This window comes from Grampus griseus, assembly GCF_964374135.1.
Source record: "Grampus griseus genome assembly, chromosome: 1".
NCBI classification, from domain to species: Eukaryota; Metazoa; Chordata; class Mammalia; order Artiodactyla; family Delphinidae; genus Grampus; species Grampus griseus.
Window position 1 is genome coordinate 96,046,643 of NC_139017.1, and position 14,183 is coordinate 96,060,825.

The 14,183-nt window shown below is 37.8% G+C and overlaps 1 protein-coding gene across 2 annotated transcripts in view; it reads right to left on the reverse strand.

Annotated features, from left to right (window-relative positions):
* Positions 1–386: 386 nt before the first annotated feature.
* The window catches only part of PLPPR4 (phospholipid phosphatase related 4), a gene marked incomplete at both ends in the record, with an annotated part of 36,346 nt that continues 22,549 nt past the window's right edge, over positions 387–14,183 (reverse strand). The window contains 5 exons of one of the 2 annotated variants that reach the window (XM_082677729.1): positions 387–1,712; positions 5,080–5,253; positions 6,020–6,077; positions 7,699–7,894; positions 10,090–10,219. In XM_082677729.1, the coding sequence (XP_082533855.1) occupies positions 387–1,712; positions 5,080–5,253; positions 6,020–6,077; positions 7,699–7,894; positions 10,090–10,219 (1,884 nt within the window). The remainder of the gene's footprint in view (positions 1,713–5,079; positions 5,254–6,019; positions 6,078–7,698; positions 7,895–10,089; positions 10,220–14,183) is intronic. The other variant, XM_082677728.1, reaches the window with a different exon arrangement.

Here is a 14,183-nt window from a genome sequence, read left to right on the forward strand (position 1 = left end):
TATAGGGAAAACATGTGTTCTGGATTCCCACAGCTAGTTATAAAGAAAGATCCCTAAAGTTGGCACATTCAGGAAGTACAATAGTATACATTGAAGGAAACCACTTTCTTTTGATACTACCCTCTGCAAACCATTTGAGTTTGAAGGTAGGTCTTAAGAAGAGTCTTCACATTATCACATTAGTTAGGTTCTTGCATTGTGCTTTTCCCTCCCCTTGATGTGAAGTCTACAAGCTTGGGTAGAGTAGTTCTCAAGAGTCACTGAGTTCCGGGCTGATGGTGTATAATCTAGTTTGGTGAGAAGGTTCTCGATTCGCTGGAACAGAGCACTGGTAGAATCTACACGTGGTCTTTTGGGGGTGGCCCAAATGATTGAATGGCCATCCCTCAATCCTTATAAGCCCGTGTTGGGGAGGTTCCTTTGTAGAAGATATTCCTAGTGTTTTCGGGGCTGCTGCTTCTTTCAGGAATTAAGATGATGTTGCCCTTTCTCCGCAGGGTGGAGTCGCGGGAAGAAGAAATGGACAGGGTCTCTGAACCAATTTCGCTGCCCTCTACTGGGGTGACGCGGATGGTGGTGATTCCATGGTGGTGATGCTCGTGGTTATCAATGTTGCTTCTCTTTCGATCTCCAGAACCATAACTGTCTTTCAGGGACTCACAGCTTTCGGAGTCCCTGTTGAGATCGTTGAGTTCATAAGTTTGGCGAAGGTTGCCCTTTTCAGGGGCTTTCCATTTCCAGGAGCCACTGCCTTCGCCTTCGGTGGACGGGATCTGTATGACGGGCCTGTTGTTCTCCGGGTGAGCCTCAACCCTCACGATCCCACTGGGTTCGTGGTCTGTCAAGGTTTTGTAGCGGATGGAGCCAGTGCAGGAGACCGTACTGCCTTCGGTGTTCTTGGGGCTGCTTTGGAGGACGCCCTGCTGCTTGGACATGGCTATGACTTGCATGATTCGAGGCTGGCTGTTGCTTCTATTACAGGCCACGGTCTTCTCCGCAGCTTTCAGCCACTTGGCCCGAGCGGAGCTGCTTTTGGGGGAGGTGCTTATGTTTTCCTGCGTCTCCTCAGGGATGTGCACTAACTGTGAGGACCCGGGGCGGGACTGAATGGACACTCTTGGTCCCCCAGGCATACTGTTGTTGCACCCGGGGACGGTGCCAGGCTGGATCTTGAGGTACTGATTGCCGGGACCATGGTGGTCTCCATTGACCCCCACCCTCGACGGCTCCGAGCTTGACCTCATTTCAATGGATCTCGGTGGTGACTGTCCAGGCTCGGTCTCCATAACCTGCAGGGACAACTTACGACTTTCATTCTTATTCTTCCACTGGGTGAGGAGCTGCTTGGATCTAGCAGAATCCATAGAGGCATGAATGGTGGCGTTTCTTCTCACAGGGTCTTCCACGGATGGGGTGTTGGCTCTAGGCAAGGTATTGCTGAAGGTAACCATGTTTTCCTTCCCCATGGGGCTCCGTGGAGTGATGATTTCTACATCAGCATTTGCCCTTTTGAGGTTTGTCAATGAGCTAGCATCTCTGTGGTTTCGGTTGAGGATGCCTTCTGTGTGAGCAATTCCGTCACTACTGCTACCATTTTTAGCAGATAAAACTCGGCTGGGGTCTTGATTGAGGTCTGTCAGAGACCTGAGGGCTTCTCTGTGCTGAAACATACTCTCTTCGCTAGGCAGAAAATTCCCCACAGCATACAGACCCTAATGTTGGAAGAAACAATAAATATCATGCATTAGAAGACATGGTTACTGGGAGTTTGCCTTGGAGGATGTACTGAGGCACATAAATAAGTGTGTGTTCTCTATAAACCATTGACTAATACAAATAACCAAAACATAAAGGTACAATTACTCAGGAAATAGTTTGTAAGTTATATCATAAATCACTGAACTAACTGTTCAGAACTATGGAGTCCATTACTTTTTTTTTTTTTTTTTTTGTGGTACGTGGGCCTCTCACTGTTGTGGCCTCTCCCGTTGCGGAGCACAGGCTCCGGACGCGCAGGCTCAGCGGCCATGGCTCACGGGCCCAGCCGCTCCGCGGCATGTGGGATCTTCCCGGACCGGGGCACGAACCCGTGTCCCCTGCATCGGCAGGCAGACTCTCAACCACTGCGCCACCAGGGAAGCCCCATTACTTTTTATTATTAATTGGATTTTCTCTCCTTTCTCCATCCCACTGGGATGTTTTTGACAATCTTGTCCTCTGTTTTGAGAAGAGAAGTCAGGCAATGAGAGAAATCAGGGCATTCTTCCCCTTTTCAAAGGAATTCATTTTTCTGGATTTATGAACCGCTTGTTGAGTGACTCCTCAAATGGCTTAACTGATTTATTTTGTCTACCATTTTCAGTCATACCTCATGATGGAAAGCAGAACAGATGTGGAAATACAGAACAATGAATCATTCATAAAACATGGTATCAGATTTTGTAGTGGGGCCAGAGACACATATTTTCACAACTCACATGGAGCACAGCCCTCTGTTCAACATTTTCCAGAATGTTCTTGGAAGAGAGGGCAGAAACTGTCACTAGATTGGGGCATTCATGTTCTTTCCTGATTTAAACCTGGTCTTAAATTTTGAAAGCAATATTTGATCAACTCAGTACTATTACAGTAAATTTGAACCAAACTTTATTTAATCTTGTCTTCATACTCAGGTCGTCGATTTTTTGTTTGTTTCAGATTTGGGGGATAAAAATCTGAAAAAAGCTAAAGTTCAGCTTCAGAAATTTTAGGCTTTTGACACATAGATGCTCTAATCCCTGCTGGATTTTTAGTTTTTGAGATGTTTAGTTTAGAGATAAGAGCCAGCAGCAAATACCTATTTGCAAGCTAATTTCAATAGAAGGTAGCCACTGTCTGCTTTTCAAATCAAATGGAAGGAATTTCACGGATTTGACATTTTATAGAGTGCCTAAAAATGAACAACAGCATTGGCTTAGAACTGATAAATTTACAGTTTCAGGGCAGAATGTAAACAGGAATGGAATACAGTCAAGCTTCTGCCTCTCCAAGTACTTTAATTCCTGTTTAAAATCTTCTTCTAAATAATACCTATCTACGCTCACACTGCCAGAGTTTCCAGGATGAACAGTCCCTCCCTAATGTTCCATTAATAATTACTGTATAGCACAGGGAACTCTACTCAGTACTCTGTGATGACCTAAATGGGAAAAAATCTAAAAAAGAGTGGATATATGTATATATATGACTGATTCACTTTGCTGTACAGCAAGAAACTAACACAATATTGTAAAGCAACTATACTCCAATAAAAATTAGTTTAAAAATGATTGTATTTAAATTCATTAAGTCTAGGACCATCCTCCACTAGACTGTACATAACCTCTGCTTATATTGTTCAAAATTCAGTGCCCAGCACTGGGCTTAATAAATATAGCTGTTTAATCCTTCTTATGATATGAGGCAGATAGTTATTATCCTCATTTTATAGGTGAAGAAAACTTGGCCAAATAGCAGGAGAATTGAGATTCAAGCCCAAACCCTTGGGACTCCAGGAAACCATGAAAATCAGACATTTACAAAAGCAATACATGAACTGGAGAGAAACAGTTCTCAATCATACTCTGTAACACCCGCTGCCAATGAATACTCCCGTGGGCAACACAGGCTTATGCACAATTCCTGACACACTAACTTTCATTTGATGGCTTTCTCCTCCACCGAAGAAAGTATATGAGGCAGTATGAGATTTGACTATGCTAGTATATAAAAATGAAAAAAAAAACAATGCTCACTTCAGTACATTTACTATTTTTTGTAAGCATTTTCTCATAATGCCTTTCACAAGTACCCCAAGACCGCAAGATTTAGAATGGTTCTAATAGACAGTTAATTTTTATTTCTCTGTAGATCCTCTTAGTTTCTTTCATTATTGCCTTTTTTCTTCTGCAGGCGACTTGCATATTGGTGCTTCCCTGGCTCCTTTTGTTCTTAGGACCTGGCAATTTTATATACCGCCATAACTATAATGGTACTTCCACCGATAATGTCCATGATTCCCAAATCTATTCTCCACCACTCATTGCTACTTTAAGCTCCAGACCCAACTATTCAACTGCCTGTTGATCCTTAAATTGAGTTTGTCCACCTCCTTTCTCTCCACCAATTTGCTTCCTCTATCATTTACCAGGTCAGCTAATGAAGTCACCATCTGCCAGTCTTTCAAGCTAGAAACCTGGCTATTATCTGTCATTCCTTCTGTTCCCTCACCCTCCACTTAGACTTGCTCATTCACATGTCCATCTTTTTGCATATGCAGTTTCTTCAGCTTGGATGCCCTCCTTTCTTTACCCTAAGAAACTCTCGTTTTTTAAAAACCGTATCACTTCTATAAAGACTTCCCTAACTTCCTTGGGCAGTTTGCTATCCTCAGAGCTCTTTGTTCATACCCTAATACATCATTTAACATGTTGTAATCATTTATACATTTATTAATCTTTGCACTGAAACTCATAAAAGATATACCTTATTTATTAGTGTTCCGACGCTCAGTATAGTACCTGGCACGGATCAGATATTGAATACATGTAAAATGAATGAATGAATGCATGAATGAATGAATGAAATGGACAATCTCAGTTTCCTTATGTTGAGGATATTCTTGAAGGAAGATCAGGCTTGAAAATAGAGTACTGCTAAAGAATTCAATATTAGTTGGATCATAGTTATATCCAGATGCTACATTTGTGATGTTGGGCAAAGTATATAATTTTCCATTAAACTTTCACTTTCACTAACCTTACTTTCCTTATCTATAAAATTATACTAGTAATAGTAGCCCCTGACTTTTGTTTTTGGTGGGAGGGGTAAGGGTAAAATGCAATAATCTTTCTAAAATCACAGTTTCTGGCCCATGGTAAGAGTTTAGTAAATTATTTTACTGAAAGTGGGATATATGTTTTGGCTTAGAATGGAGATGCAGTCAGAGATTTTCTCATAGATATAAACTATTTTGCAAGTAAATCATTACAGTGCAAAACAAATTTTCTGCATGTTTTCCATTTTAAACTGTGCTTTATTGAATAGTAATAAATTATTTACCAAGTATAGAGCAATTCCTCCTCCTATTAAAAAGCCACAATAGACATCAACTGGGTGGTTCTTATACTGAGTTATCCGTGTTAGCCCACAGATGATTCCACAGATGATAAAGGTGAAGACCAAGAGAGGTTTCAGAAGCTTAGAGGAATCCGTTAGTGTGGAATTGAAGTACATCTTTAAAATGAAAGAACTGGGTTAAGTATGTAAGAAAGGTCATTTTACTATTCAATTATAATCAAATAAAAAGGTAAACTCAAAAGTCTGATACACGTGACATCAATTTTACTGTTCCATTCCCCCTGCTATGGCTATATTCTATACCTGAAAAAAAGGAAATACATGACAAAATTCATCAAATAAATAACAGATCTCTCATATAATTACACAAAAGTCTGGAAAAAAATTGAAGCCGCAGAATTATCCAGATAACTGGTTAGTCTCCATGTTATTTGTCACGTAATTTCAATCCATTTTTTTCACATAAGATCTAGTGGACTATTAATCAGATATGGTGACAATTCATTGTATAGCATTTATCAACACTGACTTAGAACTCACTGCTACATAAAAACTGAAACAAAAATGTGTGGTGTGTGTGTGTGTATGTGTGTGTGTGTGTGTGTGTGTGTATTTAACACAATTCTTTCAATTTTAGAATTTATAACATTCATGTAGTTTACAATATCCTCCCGTGAAGTATAATATTACATTAAAGAGGTATGAGGCTAAATAAACATTATGACTGTGTCAAAAAATTATCTTACTCTTTACAGTAGCATCCAGTTTCTATTTCTGATGCCATTGTATTGAAGGACTGCTGTGCTAAAGTTTACTGTTCTGCTATTACACAGCTATATAATCTAATTAGTCATTGGAGACAACACTCATTTCTCTGATTTTCTCTAGGACGCAGTTTGACAAAAAAGACCCAGTTACTTACCGAAATGTACACAGCTGCAAAGGCAGCAAGGGTCGCATGTTGTGAAGGGAATGATTTTCTGCCAAAGGAAAAGAGTCAAATTATGCCTTCTGTTTCTGAAATACTGCTAACAATCATCTCAAGAACACTGAGTGGTTACAGTGTTCAACTTAAAAGCCTCAAGATAATAAGCAATAACTTTAATTTCTGTTTAGTTTTCTGGAGAAAGATCTGAGTGATAAAATAAACACTGCTAATCACCATTACTATTAAAGTAGAGTAGTGATGCACTTTCCAATGTAAAGTGTTAGCTTTGTTAGGGATCACTTCTTTATACCATTGGAATGATGGTTGAAAGTAGAAATGGAATGGAAAGCATTATAATTGTTTATTGGTATTATAATTATGTCAGCTTAAAGGTTTATAAAACCTAAGATTTTAAAGCTTTTAAACTTTTCCTATGCTCTTAAATATATGGTTTCATTTACACACAAATTTAAAAGACAAAATTATTTTCTCACAGCAGCGGGTCTAGATGTGTTTTTTTATACTCTAGAGAGCATCGAAAAAGTCTAATTTTAACAAAATGTTTCTCTATCTATTCCACTTTAAAATAATCATTATCTCCAAAATCACAGAGTATATTATTTAGTGAGATAAGAAGCAAGGTGGGAGAGGTAGAACAGAGGATAGTGAGAGAGACACTGTAAAGGACAGACAGATGGAGAATAGAGATTTCTTTTAATGGATAAAAAATGGAAAAAATAAAATGCCGTTTTATTAATGTCCTCCTAATTATTTGGTACTCAATAAAAAGGACTACCATTCAACACAGACAAGAAAATGTAAAAGAATTGAGAAAGAATAGAGAGCATAGGTCTTAAATGTAGGTTCAAAATTATTGAATTGAATGGATCGTAAGAATGTGAATGTATATAATTACATAATATAAGTCTCTGATTCTTCAAGTGTACTTAACTTATTTTTGACTCAATCTTTGGGAACTCAGTGAGTGAAAAATACAATTCTTATATCTTTTTTTGTTGCCCTTCATCCTTCTGTAATTTATTTCTTTTGGACTTCTCTTTCCATATAAGTTTTTTTTTTTTTTTACTTTATTGATTGAAAACAATTTAATGTCTTGGTAGTTTCTTGGGTTTTTCAGTTTTTATTTTCTGAAATGCAAGGTCAGAAGCTGTACAGATTTTCTGAGCTTACTCAAAGAAGACATATGCAATCCTAGATGCTATTTCTTTTAAAACACTACCAAAAGGAAAATTCATATGATTTCTTTTTTTTTAATAAAATATATAATGAAGCTGGAAATATCATAGATATTTTAGCCTTCCACTTAAGTCACTACATGACACATACTGACTCTAAGCCATGACTAGCTATAAATATCTAAAATAAACCAATTGTGATAACCTAAAACCATAAGTAGTACAGGGTAAATCACAGAACATGATTGGGGTTTGGTGATATGAAGAAGAGTGGCATGAATGTGAGGCTGAAATTTGGAGACAGACAGAAGGATTCAGAATGAACCACTAGTGGGTTTCTATGGTATTATCCCTAAAGAGATCACTGAATTGAAAAGAAAAATAAAACCAAAATCATTATGATTGAAAAATGTATGCCAGAGATGATACCCCAAGCTATTAATGAACAATGAAAACACTGACATCTCCGTTTCTAACCTGCCGCTGTTGATAACTGTAAGATCAGATCCTGAGCAAATATCTTCTACAATGTAGGAATTCTCTTTGCAAGACACATTCAGAGAGGTATAGTTTGGCTTGCACACAGTCAGAAAGTATGGTGCCTGGTAGCCTGTGGACAGCTGGATGATATCTGTGATGAGAGCTGTAGAGCAGAGTCCAAACACATGAACACCTATAAGCAAAAGGAAAGAAACTGTTACCAAGCTAGTGCTTAATGCTGATGTGCCATCATCAACCATGCTTATTACACATTAACACGACAATCTTCACATCTGTTGTGATCATCTTCTCTGAGTTCATTTCAGGAAGATAGTAAAGAAAATGCCTAAACTTTCAAACAGATACTGAAATCCAAAATAAGGGCAATGAGTATTTCCAAAGTAGTCATTTGAGGTATTTTTGTCAGTTGGGTTAAATTGGGCCAATGCTTAATATCATGAACCATAGATCACTTGACAGACACTTGGAAAATGTTAAGGTGACAACTGTGTGATTTGAGAAGAATTAAATACGGGGAATGAAGCAAAATTCAAAATCGTTGTAAATTGCTTAGCACGTTTGAGCTTCCAGGGCTCTCTCTCCCCAGTAGTCCCTATCTGCAGCCACAGTTGCCAAAAATGTTCATCGTACCAGGAATTCTAATTAAAACAGAGGAAAGGGCAGGCCAACCTTGTCATGGAAACAATAATCATACAAGTACAGAGCTGTAGGGAGGCTTCCTTCATGTTTGGAATTCGGAGATGATATTCTTAAATATCCTGGTTGAAATTCTATCTTTCTTTTATCTCCTGGGCCCAGTATGAAACCATAAACTCACAAACCCTGATGCAGGCTTGGACACTCGAACTCCATTCCTGCTTCAAGTCCCTTGCCTGGCTTTATCCTTGGGAATCTAGCTCTGCTCACTACACATGATCTGAACTCACTTTCTCCCTCTACGTTGTCTAGACCCCCTGGAGTCACTCTGACTTGATAGCCTGGATTCTGATCTATGATTTGCTCTTAGAAATCACTGTGACAGGCACCTGGGTAACTCCTCAGTGGATTCCTCTAGACCAAGATGGTTGGCCTGTATGTTACCTCTTTTTGCATTTTCCTTCTCGGGTTATTGTCACCTAAAAACCACTCTCCCAATTATTTCTCCACCCACTCACCCGGATTCATGACACTGGACTTTTATTTATACATTCTAATTCCTAGCAGCATGCAAGATCTTGGAGAGGAGTATGGATAAGTGAGGAAACCCACTCATTTTTACCTTTGGAGAATGAGAATCTCTAGGCCCCCCAGGGGGTGGGCGTTGCTGACTCTGGGGCACGCTTCTCTAGGAAAGGATGTCCCATCCTCACCATCATGAGGCTTTTCAGGGAGGTTATGTGCCCCTTTGCCACAGCATTTTGTTACAGTAGGAAAACTTTTCCTGAGATCAGCTATATGTCCTGAAGTTTTACTTCTTTGTCTTAGTTCATGACCCTGGTAAGGGGATTATTCTTGCTGTACAGTCCTTGTGTGGCAAAGATGTGCCTTTCATAGTGGGGCAGAGTCTAGGGCATGATTTAGACCAGATGTTTTCCTCTAGCGGGAGAGGTGATTGTATTTAATTATCTACTAGGTATTAAATGAAGCTACCTGTTCCTTTCAGCTGAGACATTAAAGGTAGAAATAACTTTTTACTGATTTACGGGGAATCAATTAAAGCTTTTACATTGGGGTGATGTACTTTGGTTTGACTTTTCAACTCAGTTAAAAAAAAAAAGGTCTGTGACTCAAACAATATTAAGATAGTCACATGCTATTCAGAAGAGATGAAGGCTTAGATCTGGCTTGATTCTGATGCAGGCCCACTGATTTCCTGTAGGTCTCAAATAATAGGAGGTAAAGTTAGACGATATAACCAAGGAAAAAATAGCCTTGATGCCGTACTCTATGGTGACATTTTCATGGGCAGTAACTTCTCGACGAAAACACTCCAGGAAAATTGAAACGGAATCACTGATGTGGCTAAAGTAGTTTCCGAAGGGTTATCCATTCATACTGGCCTGCTGACATTTATTCTCCATTTTAAAAAATGAACACAGATCCAGGAACTATTTTAAAGTAAATTCGTGCTTCTACCAGAGCTAAGACAAAAATATACTGAAATGCATGGCATGTTGGCTCTCAAACAGGTTATAACTGTAAATAACACATTTTAGATACAAAACTCAAATTTGGGTGTTTTAATGGGATTTTTTTTAATAATGTAAAATTCATCATGTATTTGACATTATACATCTAAATTATAGATTTAAGGACTTAATATCTGTCATTAAATATAACATTTCTATTTGGAAAACATTTCCTTTCTTTGTGGTTTCCCACACCCACCAACGAATCTGACGGCTCTTCTAAGGAAAGAGTTGAAGTTGCAGCCTCCGGCATTAATATTGGGCTCCAGGCCAATTCCATTCCTTCTTTTGGACAGGCAACAGTAGAGAATTCCTTCCCCTACCATAATCTGCAAGGACAAGAGGGTGTTCAAATTGGATTTAACGGGTACAAATGAAGTATAAGTTATCTCTTAACATGCCATATTTTCAATAAAGTCAAGATGTATTTTTCGTAAGACCTTTAGAGATGTGAGCAATGTCTCCTGAGTATTTGAGGAAGCAGTGAGAAGTAAGCAATCAGGGCACTGTAAAGAGCACTGCTGGATCTTCTGTGCTCCTACATACTGGTCAAGGGTGTGACAGCATCCTGGCATTTTAACGTGGTTGCAGCACCCAGACTGTGACCCTGTGCCCAGCAATACCCAGTGACACCTAACTGATTAATCACATAGTGACTGATTCTGCTCTAACTCTTAGAATCTTGACATTTCATTCTTGAAACCATGAAGACAAGGTGCCTGAGGGGAGAATCAAATAAGTACCAGAGTTAGAATCAGGAACATTTTATTAGCATATTGTTTCAATAAAATAATTTGGGATTGAGCAGAAGGACCAACCCATGAAAAGCAAGCATGAGGGAAGAAAGGTGCTTCCTAAAGCAGAGCTGTCCAGTAAACTTTTCTGTGATGATGGACATATTTTCTGCATTGTCCGATATGGTAAACCACTACTGAGCACTTGAAACAGCACTACTGACTACTGAGCACTTGAAATTTAGCTACTGCAATTGAGGAGCTGAATTTTTAATTTCATTTCATTGTACTTAGTTAATTATTTAAAATGTAAATCAATTAGATTTAAAATGAAATAACCACATGTGTCTAGTAACTATCTTATTGGAGAATGTAGATTATAAGAGAATCTAGGTAAGCAGGAACTTCTGGGTGAAAACCCTCCAGGGCAATTGAAATGGAATTGATGTGGCTAATTTCTGAAGAGTTATCCACTCATACTGAGTAATATGTCTTAGGTATGAAATATTTAGAAAATGTGTTTACAGTGAACAGAGGACCATACTTAAGATAAGGAACAGGGCACTTGCTGTAGGATTCTAGGACATAGGACATCAGTGAAGAAACTCAATATATTTAGGCATCATTTCCTTCAGGAACTTTTCCCTGAAATTCTTTACTATACCCTAAATTGAATTATGTCCCCTTCCATGTGGCTCCCTTTGTATCTTGTCCTTCCCTCTAGCATAGCTTGATTAGTGCACTTTGATTATTCATTTGATTATTTCTCACTTGACTATGACCCTCTGAGGGAAGACCATTTATTTCTTTTTTACCTTTTATCTTCACTATCTAGCAAAGTGCCTGGCATTGTGGGATTTGCTTTTGTTACCTTCGCTGTGGGATTCTCATTGGCTACTTACCTTGGGCATTTGGGCTGGTAGCTATTCTGTATAAGAAAAGCAAGATTTGAGATTATGAGTTTTATTTATGCAAAAAATCTTAAATATTTGGGGTTACTGTGCCAAAGAGATTACTGTGAAATTAGAGTTGATATGGGTAAAAATGTGGAACTGAGAAAAGTAGGGAATGGCAGTCCCTTAGGTATGTGATCATGTCATTTTAAAGATTATCACCATGATTATTAGCTGAAACACATTTTCCAAGGGAAACTTCCCAGTTCTCAATACCAACTTAACACTTATTTTATAAAGTACTTAAAATTATCTTTTTTTAAACTAATGACTGTAAGTCTATGACCTTATGCTTCAAATGTTCAATCTGCTATATTTAGTACCATAGGCAATATGGTATGTGTACAATTATAAAGAACCTTTATTTGTATAAAAATAATTTTCCTAATGAAACTACCAGTCACCATACATGTGTGAAAATCTTGTGGCATACATGATAAACTCCTTTATGAACAATCAAATAGAAATAATCAAGAGGAATTTTTTTCAAATCATTGAATACTAAATTAATTATTTATACGTCTTGAAAAATATCATACTACATTATCACTTTGTTAGACATAGAAACACAACAGGTTATTCTGCACAGAAAGACGTGACATGACCCACCATGCATGTAGAATATTATCATGGTTATCTCAAATTCATCATTTCAAAAAAATTAACCACTCATTTCTGAAATGTGTTCTGAAATGCATTGAGATTGATTTCATCTTCACTTCTTCAATAATAATTCTGTGAATAATTTTGTTTCTTTCTTTGTAATCATACATGTAAATAGTGATTCACATCTTATCCATGAATGCTAAATTATAGAAGAATTTATTTGTTCAGTGCCATTACGGAAATGTTTCTTATACAACACCACAGTTATTATCTCAAGGGATCTTGAGACTTCAGGAGTTTTAATTTAGTCGTTTAATATGCTCAGAACTCATATGTCAGGAGAGCGCTTTCATACTCTTTGGCTTGATTATGGATAGAGGTTTCTTGTCAGTATTTTGACCTCACCCAACTTTGCCTCTCTCTATGGAGCACATTAATTTTCTCCTCACACTACTATTCATTTAACCTTGACCTACATGTCACTGTATGAATTTTCAAAATGATTTAATTTGCAGTTATTTTTTTTAATCTTTTGTCTGTGCCATGTGGCATGTGGGATCCTAGTTCCCCGACCAGGGATTGAACCAGCACCCCTTGCATTGGAAGCGCCGAGTCCCAACCACTGGACCGCCAGGGAAGTACCTTAATTTGCTTTAAAGATAGAATTATCTTCAGGGAAAGGGGAGCTGCTTCCTGATGTATTTCCAAATGCTCCTGCTTGTTTCCCAGTTCTGAATGGCACACTGTTGTGATGCAATTTAGTTTCAGGGATTAGGTGTTGACAAGAAAATTATTTGTTGATCTTGTCATTTGTAAATATAAAACAGTCTATGACAAGCATCTTCTCACAATATTCTGTTTATGCTGTATACAAGCCTGAAAAGAAACAATACCATTTTTTTTTGCATGTCAAATATCATGGACAGATTTTTGGAAGAGATTCTGAAGTGACTCAGCTTCAGGGGAGATGTAGAGAGGAAATATATTCCTTATTATTACATGGATACTGCCCTTGGAATAGCCACCTAAAGGAGATTGTATAGTCTCCTAAAGCTTAGGTTACCTTCTAGAAACTATAATCAAATTTCAATACAATTCTTCTATAAAATTAGATATACTTATCCTTTAATCATATGCAATAAAATTTTACTTCCAGGGAAGAGAACATATACATTTTTTCTATTCATGTAGACTTCATGAAGATTTATGATAAGCCTAGATATTCTGTGCTATTTTCCCTGAGAAACAATCTCCAAAGGACTAAACAAAATGCTTGTTTCATTATCACTTAAAAGTAAATGAAAAGTTAATATTAAGGGTGAAATTTTCCAATTTAAGGACTATTTCAGAGAAATAAGAATATGTATTTCACAGAGACGCAAGGAATTTTTCAGTTTCTTGTACAACATCACGAAGACAAGGTATTTTTAAAACACCCTTCAAAGCATAAAAAAAGAAACTGAGAAACAAACATTAAATGATATGTAAATGCCTGTATAAAAAATCAGTTGATCTCCCTTTTGTTCATATAAACGTCCTTTTAAAGAATATTACCCATGTGTGGTCTTTTGTTTTGCTTTGTCTTCTCTTCATGTGAATGGGTGAAAATAGGAAGTGCCTCTGCTCACGCAAATGAGTTCTGAAAGCCATTTCCAAAGGAAGAATTCAGCCTGCCTCTCTGCTTCCCCCACCACTCCATTTTGGAACAGATTAATACTCTGCCATAAAGATAAAAAGAAAGTGGCATCCTTGAAAGCCAGGGATTAGAGTCTGTTATTTCCACTTTCAGGAAGAGGGGGGAAAGGAGTTGGAGCAGAAACGTATGTAGTAAGATTAGAGACAGAATTATGGTTCTAGAACAGAATGACTACAGACACAATAGGACCAGTGTTTCAGGGAAAGGCCTTAAAAACAGAGGAAAATGAAATTAGAAAGAAATTTAGAAAATATATATGTTTAGAGAGAAAGGTGTGGAAGACAGTATCTGATGCCCATAAAGT